A 19,538-nucleotide genomic window follows, 5' to 3' on the forward strand; every position below is an offset into this window, starting at 1 on the left:
TCGCCAGAAAAGGTTAAGACCGCTCCCCCAGGCTATTTAAACTCCTCTCTCTCTCTCTCTCTCTCTCTCTCTCTCTCTCTCTCTCTCTCTCTCTCTCTCTCTCCCCCTCTCAAACAAGTGTCATGCCCCTCCCCACCATGGTCACTTTTGCAGCCTTCTGCTTCCCCTCGGGGCCACCCGAGAGTACAGGAGTCCAGTTAAACCTGGATATCTTTTAATTTGGTCTGATTAGATTTGATTGGGATTATTTTGCATCAGCAGAGAGCTCGTGTTAGAAAATATTCCTAACACATCCATCCATCTGTGTATGTGCATGTGGAGGTTAGAGGGTAACTCAAGGTCCTGGGGATTGAATTTAGGTCTCCAGACTTGCCTTTAATTGTTGAGCCATCTCATCGGCCCTGGTTGAATTTCTGAATGATAAGTAAATTCTTATTCCTGAATAGATGAAATTTATCATAATGTATTATTCTTTCCATAAAGAACTGAATTTAGAATATTTTAGATAGTTGCATTTATGGTAATGAGAAACACTGGTCTTTTTTAATATTTATTTATTTATTTATTTATTTATTTGTTTATTTATTTATTTATTATTTATGCAGTATTCTGTCCGCTCATATGACTGCAGGCCAGAAGAGGGCACCAGACCTCATTATAGATGGTTGTGAGCCACCATGTGTTTGCTGGGAATTGAACTCAGGACCTTTGGAAGAGCAGGCAGTGGTCTTAACCGCTGAGCCATCTCTCCAGCCCCAACACTGGTCTTTTTTAAATTTCTTTTCTCTTTCTTTCTTTCTTTGCTTTTTGTTTTTTGTTTTTCTGGAGACAGGGTTTCATTTTAGCTATTGAGCCTGTCCTGGAACTAACTTTTGTAGACCAGGTTGGCCTCGAACTCAAAGAGATCCGCCTGCCTCTGCCTCCTGAGTGCTGGGATTTAAATGTGAGACACTCAGCTCTTCCCTTTTTTTTAAAAAAAATTCATTCTTCTCTCATATATTACATCCTGACCACAGTTTCCCCTTCTTCCTCTCCTCCCTATCTGTAGTAGGAGCTGCGGGCTGTGTTCCTGCAGCCCCAGCTTATGCCCCGAAATAACAACACACAAACTGTATTCTTTTAAACACTGCTTGGCCCATTAGCTCTAGCCCTTACTGGCTAATTCTGATATCCCGATCAACCCATCTCTAATAAACTGTGTAGCACCGGTCTTACTGGGAAAGATTCAGTATGTCTGACCTGGAGGCTTGCTTCATCTCGTGTGTCTGCCCGGGAGCAGCGGCAGCGGCATCTGTCCGAGGCGTCTTACCTCACTTCCTCTTCCTCCCAGCATTCTGTTCTGTTTTCTCCACCCACCTATGTTCTAACCTATGAGGCCAAGCAGTTTGTTTATTACTTTAACCAATGAAATCAACAGATTGATATATGATACTCCCACATCACCTATCTTTCCCTACCACATCCAGTCTCCCTCAGATCCACTCCTTTCTCTTCAGAAAAGGGCAGGTCCTCCATGTTTATCAACCAAACATGGCCTGCCAAGTTGTAATAAAACCAGGCACATGCCCCCATATTAAGACTGGATCAGGTAACCCAGTAGAAAGGAAACAGGTCCCAAGTGCAAGCAAGAGCCAGAGATAGCCCCCACTCCCACTAAAAAATGTGGACGGCTTCACGAATCTGCGTGCCATCCTTGCACAAGGGCCATGCCAATCTTCTCTGTGTCGCTCCAGTTTTACTATATATGTGCTGCCCTAGGGAGCAGGTATCTTTTTTTCTTACGGTGTTCTGTGCTGGCTACTTTTATGTCAGTTTGAAACCAAAAAAGTCATCTGTGAGATGGGAGCCTCAACTGAAAGAATTCCTTCACAAGATGAGGCAGCTGGCAAGCCTCTAGGGTGTTTTCTTAGTCCCTGATTGATGTGGGAGGGCCCAGTTCATTGTGAATGGGGCCACCCCTGAGCAGGTGGTCCTGGGTTCTATAAGAAAGTAGGTGATGGTGCATACCTTTAATTCCAGCACTCAGGAAGCAGAGGCAGGCGATCTGTGAGTTTGAGGCCAGCCTGGTCTACAAGTGAGTTCCAGGACAGCCAGGGCTGCACAGAAAAACCCTGTCAAAACAAAACAAAAAACCAGAAAGAGAGAGGGGATAGAGAGAAAGGCTGAGCAAGCTAGTAACACACACACACACACACACACACACACACACACACACACACACACCATGACCTCCATATTAGCTCCTGTCTCCAGGATCCTGCCCTGCTTGAGCTCCTCCCCCACTGCTTTGGTGATGAACTATCATACAGAACTGCAAATGAAATAAGCCCTTTCCTCCCCAAGTTGATAGAGGCTTGGCCAGTATTCACAGACTGTGCCCTCCGTTCAGTCCCCAGCACTGCTTAAAACTTGGCAGGGTAGCCCATGGGAGGTAGAGACAAAGGTATATTATATGTACACAGGAATACAGGTGCCACAGAGACCGGAAGATGGTATGAACCCCCTGGTTCATGGTTCCCGGAGGTTATGCTGCCTCTTATGGGTGCCAGGAATCAAACTTGGGTCCCCTGTAAGACTCTTCAATGTTGAGACATCTCTTAAGTCCCTATTTATGTTTTCACACGACATAGCCCAGGCTGGCCTTCAACTTACTACGTAACCCAGGCTCACCTCTGGCTTTGAACTTATGACCCTAAGTTATAGGTCTCTTTGAACAGTGACAAGCACAGTTCCACAAGGTCCAAGTGTCCGGCTGAACGAATGTACCCTGATTTGACGCGGCAGTTTCCTGTGAGAGACCACTAGCTTTCCACTGCGGTGCACACACGCTCCCAGGTTCTTTCTTTAGTATAGAATCCTAGAAGTACAAGGATGAGTCAAAGCATTTGCACACCTAAAGATTTTCCGAGGCATTGCCAAACTTCCTCTCAGACATATTCCACAACGGCACGCCTAGAGCCCGGTGTGCTTCTCTGCGCAGGGGCCAATGCCGGGTGTTCCCCTTCCTTTCTACTCCTGCCAATCTGATAGGTGAGAAAATGCTATTCTGCACTGCTTCCGTTTGCATTTCTCCCAAGTTGACAGGTGTGGTTGGCTGACAACAGCTCACTCACAAGATGACAGGTCCATAGCCTAAATCTGAAGCCTATGAATGAGGTAAAGAGGTCTTCAAGATTTGATTCAGCTATGAATCTTATATCCTGGCAGATAGATGATCCTGGGTTAGTGGAGTGGTCCCTAAAAGCTATTATGGGGCTCCGATGTTTCCACAGATAACAGAAATTAGCCATGTGTGGTCCAAAGTTAGGTTAGCATGCCAACGGCTCCAGAAGCTAGCAAGAGGCAAGGGACAGAGACTCATCGGAACTCTCAAGGGAATATAATTCTATCACTCTGTTCTTTCTTTTCTTTCTTCCCCTTCCTCTTCCCAACCCTTCCCTGGGGCTTGAACTCAGGACTTCACATGCTAGGCAAGCTCTCTACCATTAAGGTTGAGACTGGGTTCTCTGTGTAGCCCTGGCTGTCCTGGACCTCACTATGTAGACCATGCTGGCCTCAAACTCACAGAGACCCACCCACCTCCACCTCCTCTCCCAGGTTTGGGGGTTAAAGCGGCAGTCCACTATACCTAGTTTTGTTATGTTTAAAACATTTTAAAATATTCTCATACTGACTTCTAGACTGAGTCTAAAATGTACATTGTCACCAATAGTTTTCTACTGTAGACAACACCAAGCGCCATCACTCCCCTTTTTCCTAGCTGCCTGACGGAAGGTGTATGAGTCTAAGTAGTCTGTGGGGATTCAACACAGGACCTCATGAACGACACCTCCATGTTTCATACTTGCTTGTAAGTAAATGAATACATGAGGCATGGTCCACCTGTAGAAACTGACAGCTCAAAGGGTGTCTGTTCTCTACTTCCGCCGTTTCGGGGATGGACATGGAACTTAGGCCATGGGGCTTGAAGGCAAACGTCTTTACCTGCTGAGCCACCTCGTCGGCTCAGAAATATTCTCTCAAGGTGTCTTTACCTATGAAGCCGGTGGGGTAATTGCTTTATTGTGCTTGTTGGCTATCAAGGCAGCTTCATGCTCAGCTTTTGGAAGTTCTGGCTGGTAATTTCTTCTTGAAATGAATACAATCAAAATCCCTTTTGAAACCAAGACAGCGAGTATTGGATTTCACATTTCGTCTCCAGCTCTAGAGAAAGAGTGGTATTCAGGATATGATCAAAAACAGGAATGAGTTGGGACGCTACAGGAAAGACCACGGAAGGCCGCTCAGCTTGCTTCGAAGTGTTAGAAATTTCCCCAGGCTTTTGCTTTATGCAAAAAGGGTAGAGGGGCTGATGGAATCGCAGTGTTAGTGCGCGGCGGATCTGCGAGTCCCATGGTTTCCCGCAGGGGGCAGTGCGGTCTGCCAGTGAGGTGGGAGCGGAGTGGGAACCCGCGCGGAGTTCTGGGGGTTGTTTGCAAAGAAAGTTAGGAGATGCGTTGGAGTGCGAGGCAGACTCTCGGGCTTTGCGGGAGGGTGAGAGAAGGACCTCCCAGAGAACCCATGGGGTTCAGTGGAGGGGATCTGGATAAGTTTGAGGAGTAGGGCAGTTGCACGAGGAGGGGAGGTGCAGTCCCCCGGAAGGTGCAAGCGGGCAGGACGCGAGTGTGAATGCGAGTGTGCGTGCGCGCGCTGCAGTTCTCCCGGTTCCGCGAGGCGCGGGTGTCAGCTTGCAGCCGGGGCTCCTCCCTCCGGCCCCCCTGCCCCGCCGGGCGGTCCCTCCCTCCTTCCCCATCGCCCCTCCCCGGCGGGCCAGGCGCTGGGACGCCCCGGCCGAGCAGGCGACTGTGGTGGCGGCGGCTAGTTGGGGAACCCTAGGCTCTGTGCTGCGGGACGATCGGGAGCCGAGTGTCCCTTGTCCCGGCTGGGCGGTATTGGGCCTGCTTCCCACCGAACCACGCCCTGTCAAAACTTTGTCGCTGCAGCGGCCAAACGATCGGAGCCCGGCCAGCAAGCGGGAGGGAGGGGCGCCGGGCCGGGCCAGGCAGGGCGCGGGGCTCCGAGAGCAGCGGCCCCGGCCCGTGGCCCCACCATGCCCCAGCTCGGTGGTGGCCGCGGTGGCGGCGCCGGCGGGGGAGGCGGTGGCTCCGGAGCCGGGGCAACCAGCGGAGGGGACGATCTCGGAGCGAACGACGAGCTGATCCCCTTCCAGGACGAGGGGGGCGAAGAGCAAGAGCCGAGCAGCGACAGCGCTTCGGCGCAACGGGACCTGGATGAGGTCAAGTCGTCCCTGGTCAACGAGTCGGAGAATCAGAGCAGCAGCTCGGACTCGGAGGTAAAGGGATTCCTAGGGTCAGCCCCTCGGGGGACCCGGGTCCCGCTCCCGCTCACCCGAGGCCCTCGCCTTTGTGTCTCCTCCACAGGCGGAGAGGCGCCCGCAGCCTGCCCGGGACGCTTTCCAGAAGCCGCGCGACTATTTTGCCGAAGGTACGTGCCTTCTCCTGCAGTCTCCACTCTCTGGCCGGCAGCGATCGGCTCTACGGGTCCCCATGACTCGGGTGGCAGAGCCCCTGTTCTCCTCCCATCTCTGCAGCAGCCACTCTGGGGCTCACTCGCGGGGAACTCGGGTTCCAGATTCCCGCCTGGAGTTCCAGATCCCTGTGCTGTCTGGGGGACCCCTGAACTCACTCCAATTTGGTTTTTGTCCGCAGTGAGAAGGCCCCAGGACGGCGCTTTCTTTAAGGGACCTGCGTACCCTGGGTACCCCTTCCTGATGATTCCTGACCTGAGCAGCCCGTACCTCTCTAATGGGCCCCTGTCTCCTGGTGGAGCGCGCACCGTAAGTGTCAGACCAGCTGTGCCCGGACCGGTGGGCGCCGGGCTCGGCGGGATGCGCCCGCAGGCTCGGCCGTGGTGTGGGGGATGGGGCCTCCTGCGCCGATCCTGGGCAGAACTTGTTTGCGGAGTTAAACTCCCCTGTGGCGGCCTAGTATGAGACTGCAGTGGCCAGTGCCGGGATGAAAGTAAAGATCTTTTAACTTTTCGCCTTTGGGAGATCCTTCTTGCCTTTGGGAGATCGCGGCCTGGTGGGTTCTGCTCCCAACCTCCCAAATTCTTGTTTCTTCCAAAGGAAAACTTGGATTTGTGCCTACTTTTGCGGGTGGGGGTGGTGGTCTCGTTTTCCTTCCTGGAGACCAGTCAACTTTCCCCTTGGCAAGGAGGAGAGTTGGGCAAGAGCCTGGAGGAGCCTAGCTTGAGATGTCCACTGACCTCCGGGCTCTCAGGGCTGCTGTGAGCTGTACAAACTCCTTATTTTGTGTGGATTATTCACGACTCCTGTCCCAACCCCCAAACCTCACATCAGGGTCTCAATTTTTCTGCAGAACTCTGGGTTTTAAACTCCTCTGAGATGGTTTGGAGGGCGACCCAAGGCATTCTTACTTGGCTTTTTCCCCCTTTTGTTGCCGGCTTTTCTCATTTAAAGCGAGCGCTGCGCCACTTTAAACCTGTTAATGGGAGCGCATTGTGTGCTGTGTGCCTGGCATTTAGAACAGTGATTAAGCAAATTGACCCGGCCCCAGACGATGTGCAAATGAGGGCGGATTCCTTCACCCCTCTCTAACTCTGAACTCCCGCCCCTCTCCCCCGCAGCATGAGGGGTGCAGTTCGGGGTTGGCAAGGCCTTCGAGCCGCTACTCCACACCCAGGTTTCCTGTGCTGATGGTGGGTCGGATGGTAGATCTTGGGTGCCCACCTTCCTCCTCATCATTTCTGCCTCCTACATAGCTTCCCAGAGTCGATTAGTTCATTCTCCGTGCTAAGCTCTTGTAAAAGTTTATCTTAAGTATGATTATAATCATGGGCTGCCAGGGAAGACGTGGGTGCTGAATGGGTCTTTTCTGCTGTCATTTCAAGGTCCTTCCTTGGTAGAGCCGACGGCCTCCATAGTTGGTGCAGTGTGTGTGTGTGTGTGTGTGTGTGTGTGTGTGTGTGTTTCTCACTGGTTGGGGTTGGAGGAAGTTCTTTTGATGGATGAAGAAGGCCATGGAACCACACACACACACCTCTTGCCCTTGCTCTGGGATGGAGACCCCATAGCCTTGGGCCTGCTGCATTTCAAGGCAACCCAAGAAGTCCTTTTGAAAAGTGGATATTGACCTAGACTTTTGCTTTTGCTCTTTCAAGGTGAAGGTGCGTGCAGATGTTGGGGACTCCCCCATCAACTTTTCCGCCTGCGCCTTAAGGTGCAGGAAGTTCTCATAACTCTCTGTTTGTGAGTTAGGCCACTTTAGTTCCATATTTTTGTTTTCTCATCTGGAGCCACGAAAGCCCATGTGTCAGCTCTGACCCAGATCTTAGGAAAAGTCACTAGAAACATCCCAGGTAGGACTAATTCTCGCTCCTTCGGCCAGGTAGTTTCTCCGCACACCCATGTCTTTTTTTTTTTTTAACGTTTATTTATTTATTTTCCGTCTTTGTGTGTGCCTGCACATTGGTATTTTTGAAGCCCGGGGTACCTGTGCGGAGGTCAGACCACCTTAGGATTCTACAGTTGGATTCTCTCCTTCTGCCATATGCGTTCCCACGGCCAACTCAGATGGTCAGGCTTGGCCAGTGCCTTTACCCACAGAGCCATCTCTTAGCCCACTGGCAGGGTCCCATCTCACCCCCATGCCTGTGTCTTATCTCCCTGACGAGTTGGCCTAGCAGCAGAAGGTCAGCCCCCTCAATGTTTCTCTCATGAGCCACCCTGCTCAGTTGAGAAGGTCATTGACGGACTAGAAAAGTTCTTTTCTAGTCTTGCTCAATTCTTGAGCATCGTGGCCAGTGAATGAAGCAAGTTAGAACACATATAAACACTTGTTTGAACTCTATGGTTGAAATTATTATCTTCTTGATAATCATACCAATATAATTAATATGATTTCCAAGGGAGGCAAGTGGTTACTCAGACAAAACTAGACCTCTGCTGTTTTCCAGTGAAAGTAGATAGTTGAGGGTTACTGCGGGAGCTGGTAGATTGGAAGAAGATTCTTGGGATATATGATTCAGTCTTTGCTTTCTAGGTCTTGTTTCACCTCAAAATTATGCAACTGTTTTAAGGCTTTTGTTATTAAAGTGTGTGTGTGGGGGGGGATCCCATTTCCCTGCTGTTCTGATTTTATGGAAATAACCAAACCCAAAGTCAAAGTGGAGACTGGCTGCGGTGTTTTCCAGTTTGTGGCTCTTAGGTGTTGCAGACAGGAGCCTAAGCACCCTGACCTACTGGCATCTCTGTTGCCTGGAGCTAGCCAGTCTTGTCATCAGGCAGTCGTTCTCCATGGGTCATCTCCTCTGCTCTCCACTCTGACTTGGTTGGGATGCTGGGAAGCAGTCTCTTCCCGAGACTGTTTAGGGGAGAGGTCACCCTAACCTGGGTTTTGAGAGAGTCTCATTATAGAGTGCAGGCTGGCCTTGAACTTGGATCCTCCTGTGCTTGAGTGCGAAGTTGATAGATGTGTCACCATAAATGTCCTCTTTCTGGGGTACCTGAGACTTGTGGAGAAGGGAATGGCTGCCACATTCTGTTCTAGTCCTAGTACTTGAAAACATGGTGAGACGAGGTCTAGAACTGAATTATATTATATTATATTATATTATATTATATTATATTATATTATGTGATAACTGTCTAGTCTTGGCTGACCTAGAACTGCTATAGAACTGTTACAGACTAGGCTTGTCCTGAACGTGCAGTGGTCCTCTTGCTGACGTCACAGGCAGGCATAGGCCTCCATACCTGACTATACATACCTCCATTCTAGAGGGGAATTTGTGCAGGTTTACAAAATCATATAGTAGGTGACGCCAACTACAATTTTGCTAAGGAGATGTAAATTAAGTCAAGCATAATGGCACACGCCAGTAATCCTGGAACACTAAAGACTAGGATGGGAGGATCAGTCTAAGTGTGGGGACAGCCTGGGCTACCTAGCAAGAGCCTGTCCCCGCAGCAACAAAAACGAACAAAAACTGATGAACAGAATATAAAGGCTGTCTGAAAACAGTGGCTAAGGTAAAGGACTTGTTGGCTGTGCTTCTGCAGGCCAGCATTTTACCGGCATGTGCCTCCAGCATGGCGCTAGGGGAGGCGTTGAGCATGGAGTGTAAAGTTAGGAGTCACTCTGCATGAGCTTATGCTTCTGTCCGGCTGTCCTGGCTTTACGTCTCTCTCGTGTTTCCTGAGGATGCGCCGTCTGGCTGACACCGTTGGTGTGCCCTTTCTGTTCCACCAGACAAACAGAATCTCTAAATGCACGTAATAAGGTTGTTTGGGGAAAGTTTATGTAACAACCAAGGAAAACCTTTTCTCTCTTTAAGAACAATTCATACACTCTACTATATTTTATTATTTTTTGGGGGGACACATATACCATGTCAGGACAGTGTGGGAGTCAGTGCTTTCCTGCTTTGTGGGTGGTCTTGGGGATCAAACTCACGTCAGTAGGCTTGATGGCAGGCACCGTCACCCACTGAACCATATAGCCAGCCTACACCCCACCCCCCACCCCTTTTTTTGCTCTGTCTAAACATGCTGTTTTTGGTAAAAATTCTTTTAAGTCATTTCATCTAAATATAACTTCTGTTCCATTTTTGCTAAATATAACTCTTGAGTTTAATGAGGGCTTTTCACATAGAGTGAGCTTTTGGGAGTGCCCTGACTGACTGTGTTGCTGAAATTTTGGCACTTGGCTTGCTGGGGTGACATTCGGTTTCAAACTCTGAGGCGGGACTTGAGTCCTATCAGTCTTGTCTTTGGGTAGGTGGATCTGGCAGGGAATATCTGACTTGCATTGTGATAATCTTAGAAACCCATGGCTTAACCTTGTTCTCCATTGATCTCATTTCTAGGGCTTCTCAAGGAGAAAGTGGTCTAATTTGTACATGTACATACACAAATGTACACACCTAGTCACATACAAGTATGCACACTCACGTATGACTATGAACAGTATTTTGTCTTGAACAGTAAAATAGCAGAATTGCAGTGTTTTATTTGTTTGTTTGTGGTTGTTTTGCCTGCATGTGCACAGATGTGCATCATGCCTGTGAAGTGTCCTTGGATCTCCTAGAACTGGAGTTACAGATGGTTGTGAGGCACCATGTAGATGCTGGGAATGGAACTCAGGTCCTCTGTAAGAGCAGCCAGTGCTCCTAACCACTAAGCCATCTCTAGACACACACACTTGAAAGGTTAACCAACAGAATTGTGGGATGAATAATCAGCCCACTGGAAACCTTTTGTAACCAGAAGGCTGCACTCACCCTCCTAGTGGGAGGCGACTTGCATTTGCTACACTGGGGATACTCAAGATCGCATACTTTACAATCAATCTGTAACTCCTGACTTCCTCTGATGTGTTGAGAGCTTATCCTGGGTAGTGCTGAGGGACTGGGGGATAAGCTACCTTAGGACACAATAACACTGGCACTTCGCAAGGATACAAGGAAGTCTATGTTAAGAGGCAATTAAATCTGGAAGGGTGTTTTTTTAGAATAAGAAATTTGGAAAAATTGCTTTGAATTAGGAGGTTTCGAGGAAGGCCAGTGGTGGTGTCTTTAAACTAATCCTTGAAACTCACTCTTTGCTGCTGTTGGGGACAGGCTGGGGGGGCGGCGGGAGGGTGGAGTGGGGTGGAGGGGAGAGTAGTGACTTGGGACACTACCGTAGTAGTGCTGTAGCTGGTCAGGCACTAGCAATGTAGTTCAGGCTGTCCTCCAATTCATGCCAATCATCCTGCCTCAGCCTTCTAAGTGCTGGGGTTATGGGCTACCATGTGCTACTGTGACCAGCTTGTTTTAGGTCCAAGTAATTCTTGCTAGTTATAAACTACTTAAATGGCCTTGCTGTGTTTACTTACGATCTCTCTGATCTTGAGATGGAACCCAAGGAGGGAGAAAAGTTCTTAGTTGCAATAGAACTTACTATGTTCTGTTGCCTAGAATGAGAAGGTGCATGTTAAGCCCTGAATGCTAAGAGAGCAATCTGTTCTTACTCAGGGGGCAGCAGAGAACCCTCAAAAGTTATCCCAAGGGCTAGGCATGTACCTGTCAGTAGAGAACTTGCCTTAGGCCCTGGGTTCGAGCTCCAGCAACATACAAAAAAAGGTTATATTGAAAAGCACTGTGACTCAAACACGCCTACCACTGCTTAGAAAGATGAGGATGAGGGAAACTAGACTGTGGAGGAGACTCACAGGAGCCAGGCAGAGGTGACTGGGCGTGCATGCCAGCAGGCGGGAAAGGCTGCATTGGAGAGGAGTGTGGTACCCAGGTGGAAAAGTAGCTCCTGTCACAGTTCACTCTGGTATCTGAGCCTGGCTGACCTAGGGAATTATTCCTGCAAGTGGAATACTCACCTTCTATCTTTGCCACCCTGGTGCTGGACAGAAGCTCTGCAAATAGTTTGGCAACAGCAGAGCCCAAATGGACTGTGAGAGGCTCTGGTTTGGAGCTTGGTGTCAGCTGAGACACAGTGGGTGGAAGGGGAATGTTGCGGGAGAAGAGGGGAAAGGGTATCAGAGAAGAGGGGAGGATGCCCAGAGCAGGGAGGGATGCCCAGAGCAGAGAAGACAGTCACGGAAGGGGATCTCACTGGTAAGGGACTGTGAGTAACCTGGAAGGAGTGGCTTTCCACATGCACTTTATTTTTCTTTTCCTTCCTTCCTTCTTCCTTCTTCCTTCTTCCTTCTTCCTTCTTCCTTCCTTCCTACCTTCCTACCTTCCTCCCTCCCTCCCTCCCTCCCTCCCTCCCTTCTTCCCTCCCTCTCTCCCTCCCTCTCTCCCTCCCTCCCTCCCTCTCTCCCTCCCTCCCTTCCTCTTTTCTCTCTTTCTCTCTTGTAAGATTTATTTGTATTTTTGTGTGTATGGATGTTTTACTAGCTTGTATATAGGTGATCATGTGCATGCCTGGTGCCTGGGAGTCCATGAGAGGGTGTTGGATCCCTTGGAACTGGAGTTACAGGTGTTTGGAAGCTATACTGTGGGTACTGGAAATCCAACCCAGGACCTCTCTGGAAGAGCAGCCAGTACTCTTAACTGCTAGACCATCTCTCCAGCCCCACAATTCCCTTTCTACCTAGGGTTACCTGAAAGATAATGGACAAGTAGGCTTTAGTCAACTCATTGAAGAAGCCTGGCTGTGAAAGAAGAGGACCTACTGGAGAAGGGGCTTGGAGAGGGCTGGGACAGATTGTTTGGGGTAGTCTGACAGGATTTAAGATGAGTGGAGGAGAAGAGATGAGAGAACTTTGGCATGAGGCAATATCCTTCCTTCATCAGTGGGAGAAGTTCTGTGTAGACACCCCAGCTTTACAGACTTGTTGACACTGGAGGTGGCCGTGCTAGACATCAAGGGGAGTCTTGCACTGCGCGGCTAGGTGGACTTTCCTAAAAATATTTATTTTATGTTTGAATATGAGTATGTGTGCCCGTGAATATGGGTCTCCACAGAGGTCTGAAGTGTCAGAGCCTCCAGTAGCTGGAGTTGCTGGAGGTCATTAGCAGTCCAACAAGGGTGCTGAGAACAAAACTTGTCCTCTGCAGGAGTAGCAAGTGCTGCTAACCTCTGAGCCATTGTCCTAGCCCCTGGGTGGCCTTTTAATACTCAGTAAAAAAACAAGGGAGAGTTGGCTGAAGGGAGGGTCCTAGAATTCAGTTGACTTTTTCTTTTCTCTCTTTTAAAAACATTTTATTTTATTTTTTTTAAATATTTATTTATTTATTATATTATGTGAATAGCATTCCTTCCACGTGTGCCTGTAAGCCAGAAGGGGGCGCCAGGTCTCATTATAAATGGCTGCAAGCCACCATGTGGTTGCTGGGAATTGAACTCAGGACCTCTGGAAGAGCAGTCAGTGCTCTTAACCTCTGAGCCATCTCTCCAGCCCCTATTTTTTTTTATTATTGTGCCCCTCAAAGCTGCAAACCAATCTCTGGAAATTTGTTCTAATGTAAAATGAAAACCTCTGCTATTAAAACTAAGTTTTTGTTCTATGAGATAGGGTTTCTCTGTGTAGCCCTGGCTGTCCTAGAACTAGCTCTGTAGACCAGGCTGGCCTCAGACTCACAGAGATCTGCCTGCCTCTGTCGAGTGCGGGGATTAAAAGTGTGTGCTGCCACTGCCGGGCTTACGTTAAAATTTTAAAAGTAAATTAGTGTGTGCGTGAATGAGCTGTGGGGAGTGGTAGGTGCCACCGTGTGTATGTGGGGGACAGAGGACAGCTGTGTGCGGTTGGTTCTCCTCTCCCACCTTTACCTGGCTGGGGTCCAGGGCTAGAGTCAGATTGTCAGACTTAGGAGCAAGCCCCTTTACTTCCTGTGCTACCTTGCTGCCCCCACAGTTGGCCTTCTGACCCTCTTGCCCCTTTGTCTTGATTGCTGGGATTACAGATATGTACTACTAGGTAGGCCTGGCTTATGTTGTGCCGGGTAAGCCCAGGACTTCGTGCATGCCGGACACACATTTAAACAGTATGCTATGTCCTATTGCCTTCTAAACTGGATCAAATTTGGGGATGAAGGCAGTGTGTTCACTTTCTAACACCTTGGCACATGGCAATGAAGGGAACGTGAAGGCAAGGAAAGGGGCTCAGTCTTTGTTCTAAGCTGCTGTCTGCCCAGACATATCTTCCCAGGCACTGGTCTCTTCTTGTAACGCACCAAGTAATACAAGTACACCCGTTGTCATTCCACTTGATAACTTTAAGGTTATAAAGCAAATTTCTAAATCCTTAATCGTTCCTTTTCGTTGTGTTTCTAGTCTAAAGTTTTTGTTTTGACGAGGCTGTATATTCTTAGCTGACCTAGAACTCACTATGTAGACCATACCGGCCTTGAACTCAAGAAGAACAACCTGCCTCTGCCTCCTGAGTATTGGGATTAAAGGCATGCACCATTGTGGCTGGCTTTAGATGTCTGTTTTGTTTTTTATTGTATATGAGTGTTTGCGTGTATGTTTGTGTACCAAGTGTGTGCAGTGCATGCAGAGGCCGTAGGAGAGCACCAGGTCTTCTGGAACTGGAGTTAAATATGGTTGATTGTGGATGCTGGGAACTGAGCCCCGGTCCTCTACAAGAGCAGCCAATGCTTTTAACCGCTGCTATCTCTCGAGTCTTCCAAAACCCGGCCTCTCAAACAAACAAACAAATAAATAAATAATAAATGAATAAATAGACAAACAAATGCCCCAGACCATTTTGCCCCACCACTTCATTGCCGGCAGTTGTGTAGCAAAGGGCTGTTCTTGAGAGGGTAGAAATGGTATCACCCTATTTGGAAAGTGCTTGGCAATGGCTACTAAAATCTCACTGTTTTTCTGACCCGCTAGGGAGTAGGCACTTGTTAATCCCATTCTGTGGCTGTGCAAATAGACTCGGTAGAGGTCAAGTGTGTCATAGAGGGACACACTATCGGCTATTTCAAGCACCAGGATTTGAACTAGGTTGCGTCCAAAGTCCAGAACAGCTAGCTCTTTCCTTTCTCCTCATGCCTTTACACACAAGCCTGGAATCATTGGCCGTCCCTAGGCAAGGGTGCTGGCTTGCTCCTCAGTGCAGAGATTTTGATATGACTGTGAGCTCGTGTGCAGAGGGGACAGACTCACCTCGGTGCCACAGACAGGCACTGGGCACATCCCACGTCTGGTCAGCAGTGAGTAAGGGCGGCTGGAAGCTGTCCGGCCTGGACTGTGCTGGCCTGGACTGTGCTGCCGAGGGATCGGTGACCTTTAGCCTCACCACCTGCGGAAAAAGTCATTATCTGCTGACATTTGGAAGCTGCTTTCTCCTGGTCGAAATCAGTGAGGGCTGGAAGTACACACAGGTGTGTCTTTGTGGAAGCTCCTCGGAGGAGGAGGAGGCCCACCTGCTCTCCTTGAGTTTGCATTACAGTCTGATTGGCTTAACAAACCAAACCCTGAGAAACCAAGCATGGAAACCATGTTTCCTACGGCGCCTTTTCTAAAACACTTGGTTAAGTCACTTGCTTTCCTTATGCACCGCCCAAATCAGTCTCATGTAGCTATGACAGGCTATCACAGCACTGATTTATTACTAAAGAGATAAGTACTGGATGTTTACACAGTGATTATTTTAGGAGTTGCAGAAGAGGTATGAGTGTCCTTGTGTGTGTGTGTGTGTGTGTGTTATGGTTTGAAATTAGAAGTTCCAAGGTTTCATACTTTTTGAAGATTTATTTTAATTTATATCTGTTTGTGTTTAAGTGAATGTATTACACCGGGTGTGCAGGTGCCAGAGGAAGCCAGGAGGAGGGTTTTAGGATTTCCTAGCAGCTGTGATGTTGGACCTGGAGCTTGGATCCTCTGGAAAGCGGCTCTCCAGCCCCCAGCCTTCAGCATATTTTGCCCCTTTTCCAAACCACCAGGGAAGTGCTCTCCTCCTGAAAGCCACACTGCTTGGGAAAGGCCGGAAATGGCCTTCCAAGTTACTCTTGCTAGAAGCTGGGGTTCCTTAAGAGGCTGGAGAGCCGACTGCTGCAAGGTACCAATCTAGGATTAAAGGCGTGCGCCACAACACCCAGGATCTTAGTGAGGTGAAGTATCTTGGATCCCTCAAGGTGAATGGGGCAAGGGCTTGTAGGAATGACTGGAGGAAATGTGTGGAAAGACAGGAATTGAAGGGCCATGGCTACACAGAGAAACCTTGTCTCAAAAAAAAAAAAACAAAAAAAACAAAAAACCAAAAAACCAAAAAAACTAGAAGAGAGGAAAAAGAAAAAAAGGTGGATCTGAAGATGAGAAAGAAAACCACAAGAAGTAGGAATAAGCAGTGTGCAAGCCAGATCAATTTACAAGTCCAGATTTGTTAGCCATAGTGAGTAAGCCCAGGCGATTATTGACCTGCCTAAAGCAAACAGAAGTGAATGAATGATAGACAGAAGACGGGGATCAGGTGTGCTCACTGGAATGTGACCCTTTGCCACAGGGAGCCATGCCCTAGAGACAGTATACCACAAAACCCTTCTGTATTTAAAATACAGCACATGCTGAATTTAAATGTGCACATACTAAGGGATTTATTTGTTATATTTGGCAGCACAAGTATTTAAACATCAGTGTTAAAAAAAAAAAAAGGCCCCTGTAGGCGCCTCCAGCGTCTCTGGGTCTGTTAGAACCCTTCCCACAGTGAACTCCTGTGGATCTGATGGATAATCTCCCTGTTATCCTCCATCCTCCCAGAAGCAATAAGGTAAATAAATCCTAGGAGCCCTGAAGGTAATAGAGCCTTGGGGGTGGAGGAGCGACCTGATTCCCCGGAGGCTTCATTTTCCCCTTAAGCAAAGTGGCCAAGAAGTAAATTGAGGGGCTGGAGAGATGGCTCAGCGATTAAGAGCACTGACTGGGTTCAGTTCCCAGCACCCACATGGCAGCTCCACAGCCGTCTGTAACTCCAAGATCTGACCCCCTCACACACAGACACACATGCAGGCAAAACGCACATAAAATAAAAAATAGATAAATAATTTACAAATAAGTGTGGAAATGCCATTTGGAGCAAAAGTTGCAGCCGTGGTTGTGCAAGCAGAACAATAAGTGATGTCTCCGCAGTGACTTTTCCCTCCCTTTCTCTTTTATCCGCTCACTGATGGTTGAGATAGGGTCTCACCATACAGCTTCGCCTAGCCTGGAACTAGCTCTTGTAGACCAGGCTGGCCTCAAACTCACAGAGATCCACCTGCCTCTGACTCCCAAGTGCTGGGATTAAAGAAGTGGCAATGTGATCCCCGCTTCTTGGGCACTTTAGGTGCCTGGGGTGGTTAGCGCCTTCAGGCAGGTCTATTTACAGCTACAGAGATGGTGCTAATTGCCGCCTTAGAATTTCTTGACTCTGTGCTCTGTCCTCCATTTCATCTGCCTTGACTGTTGACCCACTGTTGCTCACTACCTACTGTGGACCAGCCCTGCTTTATTGTATCTGTGAGCATTCTTGTGTCATGTAAATTGAGCGTGGACTTCCTTCCTTCCTTCCTTCCTTCCTTCCTTCCTTCCTTCCTTCCTTCCTTCCTTCCTTCCTTCCTTCCTTCCTTCCTTCCTGTTTGTTGTTGTTTTGTTTTGTTTTCTTTCGAGACAAGGTGTCTCTGTGTAACAGCCCAGGCTGTTCTGGAACTCCCTCTGTAGACCAGGCTGGCTTCAAACTCAAGCTCAGAGATCTGCCTGACCGCCCCAGCCTGTGGTCTAACTTTCTCATTGTTTATCTTCTTGGGCTGTTTTCTAAGCGGGCTAATGTAGAGGAGAGCTGTGGTGGGTGTGTACGGTGTGAGATGAACACTTTGCATGTCTATTAATGTTTTCCAGCCTCGGTGTTTGTGTTATGATATGCTTGTCAGGGCATGACCCTCTGTCACAGCTCTGCAGTGGGAGAGGCTTATCCTCACAAAGGGGTTCCTAGATAACACTAGCGAGCAGGGAGGGGCTGCGATGGACACTCTAGCCTCAAATCCCAGCCCATCTACAAGCTAGGCGATCTGAGCTTGAGCAACAAAACTCAAGTGAAAAGTCCGAGGCCATAGTAGGCATCTGCAATCCCAGTACTTCCATAGGGGGATAGAAGGCGGAATCCTGAAAATACCCCGGAAACTTGAGGTCCAGTTAGCCTGGAGTATGCAGTCATCAGAACAGTAAGAGAGGCCCTGCTTCAACAAGGTGGAAGCAGAGGAAAATTCCTGAAAGCTGTCCTTCGACTTCCACGTATGCACACACACACGGCCACTCATACACACCACATAGATGCAGAGAGAGACAGAGAGACAGAGACAGAGAGACAGAGAAAGAGAGACAGAGACACAGAGAGAGAAAAAGCATGCCCTTTACGAGCAAAAGGACCTCTGCTAGTGTAGCTTAGCTGGAGAGGGCTTGCCCAGCATGCTCAAGGCCCTGGGTTCAATCTCAGCTCTCTCAGAAAACAAAACCAAACCAAAAATGTAACAACTACTGTTGCCTAGGCTGTTTAGAAAGAGGAAGAGCCGCTTTCCTGGTCTGGGAGGACAGGCTATGATTGATTTTTATGGGCTTTTGCTCGCTGCCACCCAAAGAGCAACTCTTTGGTCTGCCTGTCTCCCTCGTGCTGTGGAGTGAGTGCTTCGTCTGTCACTGGGTTAAAATCCAGTCTGCAGGGAGCTGGACATGGTGTGTTCACCTCAGGGAGAGACGGAGGCAGGAAGCCTCAGGAAGGCCACCCTGCCTCACATCGTTCCCACTCCCAAGTAAGCTTGCCAAGTTTCCCAAGACATCTACTATATTTCTTTGTTTGTTTTTACTGTTCCTTTTTTTCTAATGCACGAATATCTTACAGGAAATGCGTAAGAGACTTAAGTATCATGTTCTGTACCAGACTTTGCCCACGGTTTCGCACCCCTGTGATCCCTAACACAGGTGATTGATTATTCGTGTAGTGGTTGCCAGACAAATGGTCCACTTTTTAAACCTCAGCACAGGAGCAGGAGCAGTGCTGTCTCAGGTCACCGGCGCATTTGTGAATCTTAAGTAAGATGAAGGGACAAGGTGCTTTGGTATGTCTGGGGGATAAAAGGCCGGGTAGAAGAGGAGTGCTCCCCCGGCATGCAGACTTCAGGTCTGAGATTGATCCCAGTGCTCTAAAAAACAAAACAACAACGAAAAACCCAACAAACAAAAAGCAAAACAGAACAAAATGCCCCAAAACCAAACAAGAGGAGCCCAGGGTCTCTGGAGAGCTGTAGTCTTTAAGTCTGGGTCAGAGTGGGCTTCTCAAGGGATAACAACCGTGATTTGGGAGGAGTTTTTTCTTAGTGAGCTATTTGAAGAGCAAAGGTTTATTTTGTTCCATTCCACGTAGCATGGGAAGAGCTTACCAGCTGCAATCAGCGGTTTTTATCTGACAGCTATAGAATTTGTCACAGTCTGATAATCGGTTTATTATTGGGGAGGGGCAGGATCTTCTGTAGCCCATTGTTGCCTAGAGCACAGTCCTTTGGGATACTGACTGATATTACAAGCTTCGAGCCCCACACCCAGCTTTAGAGTTAACATTTTGTTGGTTTTTGAGGTGAACTCTTGCTGTATAGCCCCAGCTGGCCTAGAACTCATAATCCTGCTTCAGCCTCCCAGAGGTTGGAATTACAGGGCAGGCTGTAAATTTTTTTTTTTTTTTGATTTTCGAGACAGGGTTTCTCTGTAGTTTTTTTTTTTTTTCTCCTCTCCGTAGTTTTTGGTTCCTGTCCTGGAACTAGCTCTTGTAGACCAGGCTGGCCTTGAACTCACAGAGATCCGCCTGCCTCTGCCTCCCGAATGCTGGGATTAAAGGCGTGCGCCACCATCGCCTGGCGGCAGGCTGTAAATTTATATTCTCAAAACATTTTAAGTTACATTTACTTATTTTATGTGTGTAGGTGGCATCCACATGAAGGTCGGAAGACAGCAATGTGGGTGTGGCTTACTTCTACCACCACCTGGGTTCCAGGGGTTGGGGCAGCAAGCACGCTCTCCCTCTCCCTCTCCCTCTCCC

The 19,538-nt window shown here is 48.6% G+C and overlaps 1 protein-coding gene and 1 non-coding gene across 3 annotated transcripts in view; one reads left to right on the forward strand and one right to left on the reverse strand.

Annotated features, from left to right (window-relative positions):
* Nucleotides 1–1,656: 1,656 nt before the first annotated feature.
* LOC126493282 (U6 spliceosomal RNA) lies at nucleotides 1,657–1,765 on the reverse strand. Its single transcript, XR_007589786.1, has one exon. It is a non-coding gene; the product is annotated as a U6 spliceosomal RNA (small nuclear RNA).
* A 2,952-nt stretch (nucleotides 1,766–4,717) lies between these two features.
* Nucleotides 4,718–19,538, forward strand: part of Tcf7l1 (transcription factor 7 like 1) — a 173,479-nt gene continuing 158,658 nt past the window's right edge. The window contains exons 1-3 of one of the 2 annotated variants that reach the window (XM_050130239.1): nucleotides 4,718–5,332; nucleotides 5,421–5,484; nucleotides 5,709–5,836. In XM_050130239.1, coding sequence (XP_049986196.1) covers nucleotides 5,090–5,332; nucleotides 5,421–5,484; nucleotides 5,709–5,836 — 435 coding nt within the window. In that variant the 5' untranslated portion in view covers nucleotides 4,718–5,089. The remainder of the gene's footprint in view (nucleotides 5,333–5,420; nucleotides 5,485–5,708; nucleotides 5,837–19,538) is intronic. The other variant, XM_050130240.1, reaches the window with a different exon arrangement.

Source organism: Alexandromys fortis, unplaced genomic scaffold (genome assembly GCF_014885135.2).
Source record: "Alexandromys fortis isolate MF-2015 unplaced genomic scaffold, M_Fortis_MF-2015_v1.1 scaffold_336, whole genome shotgun sequence".
NCBI lineage: Eukaryota > Metazoa > Chordata > Mammalia > Rodentia > Cricetidae > Alexandromys > Alexandromys fortis.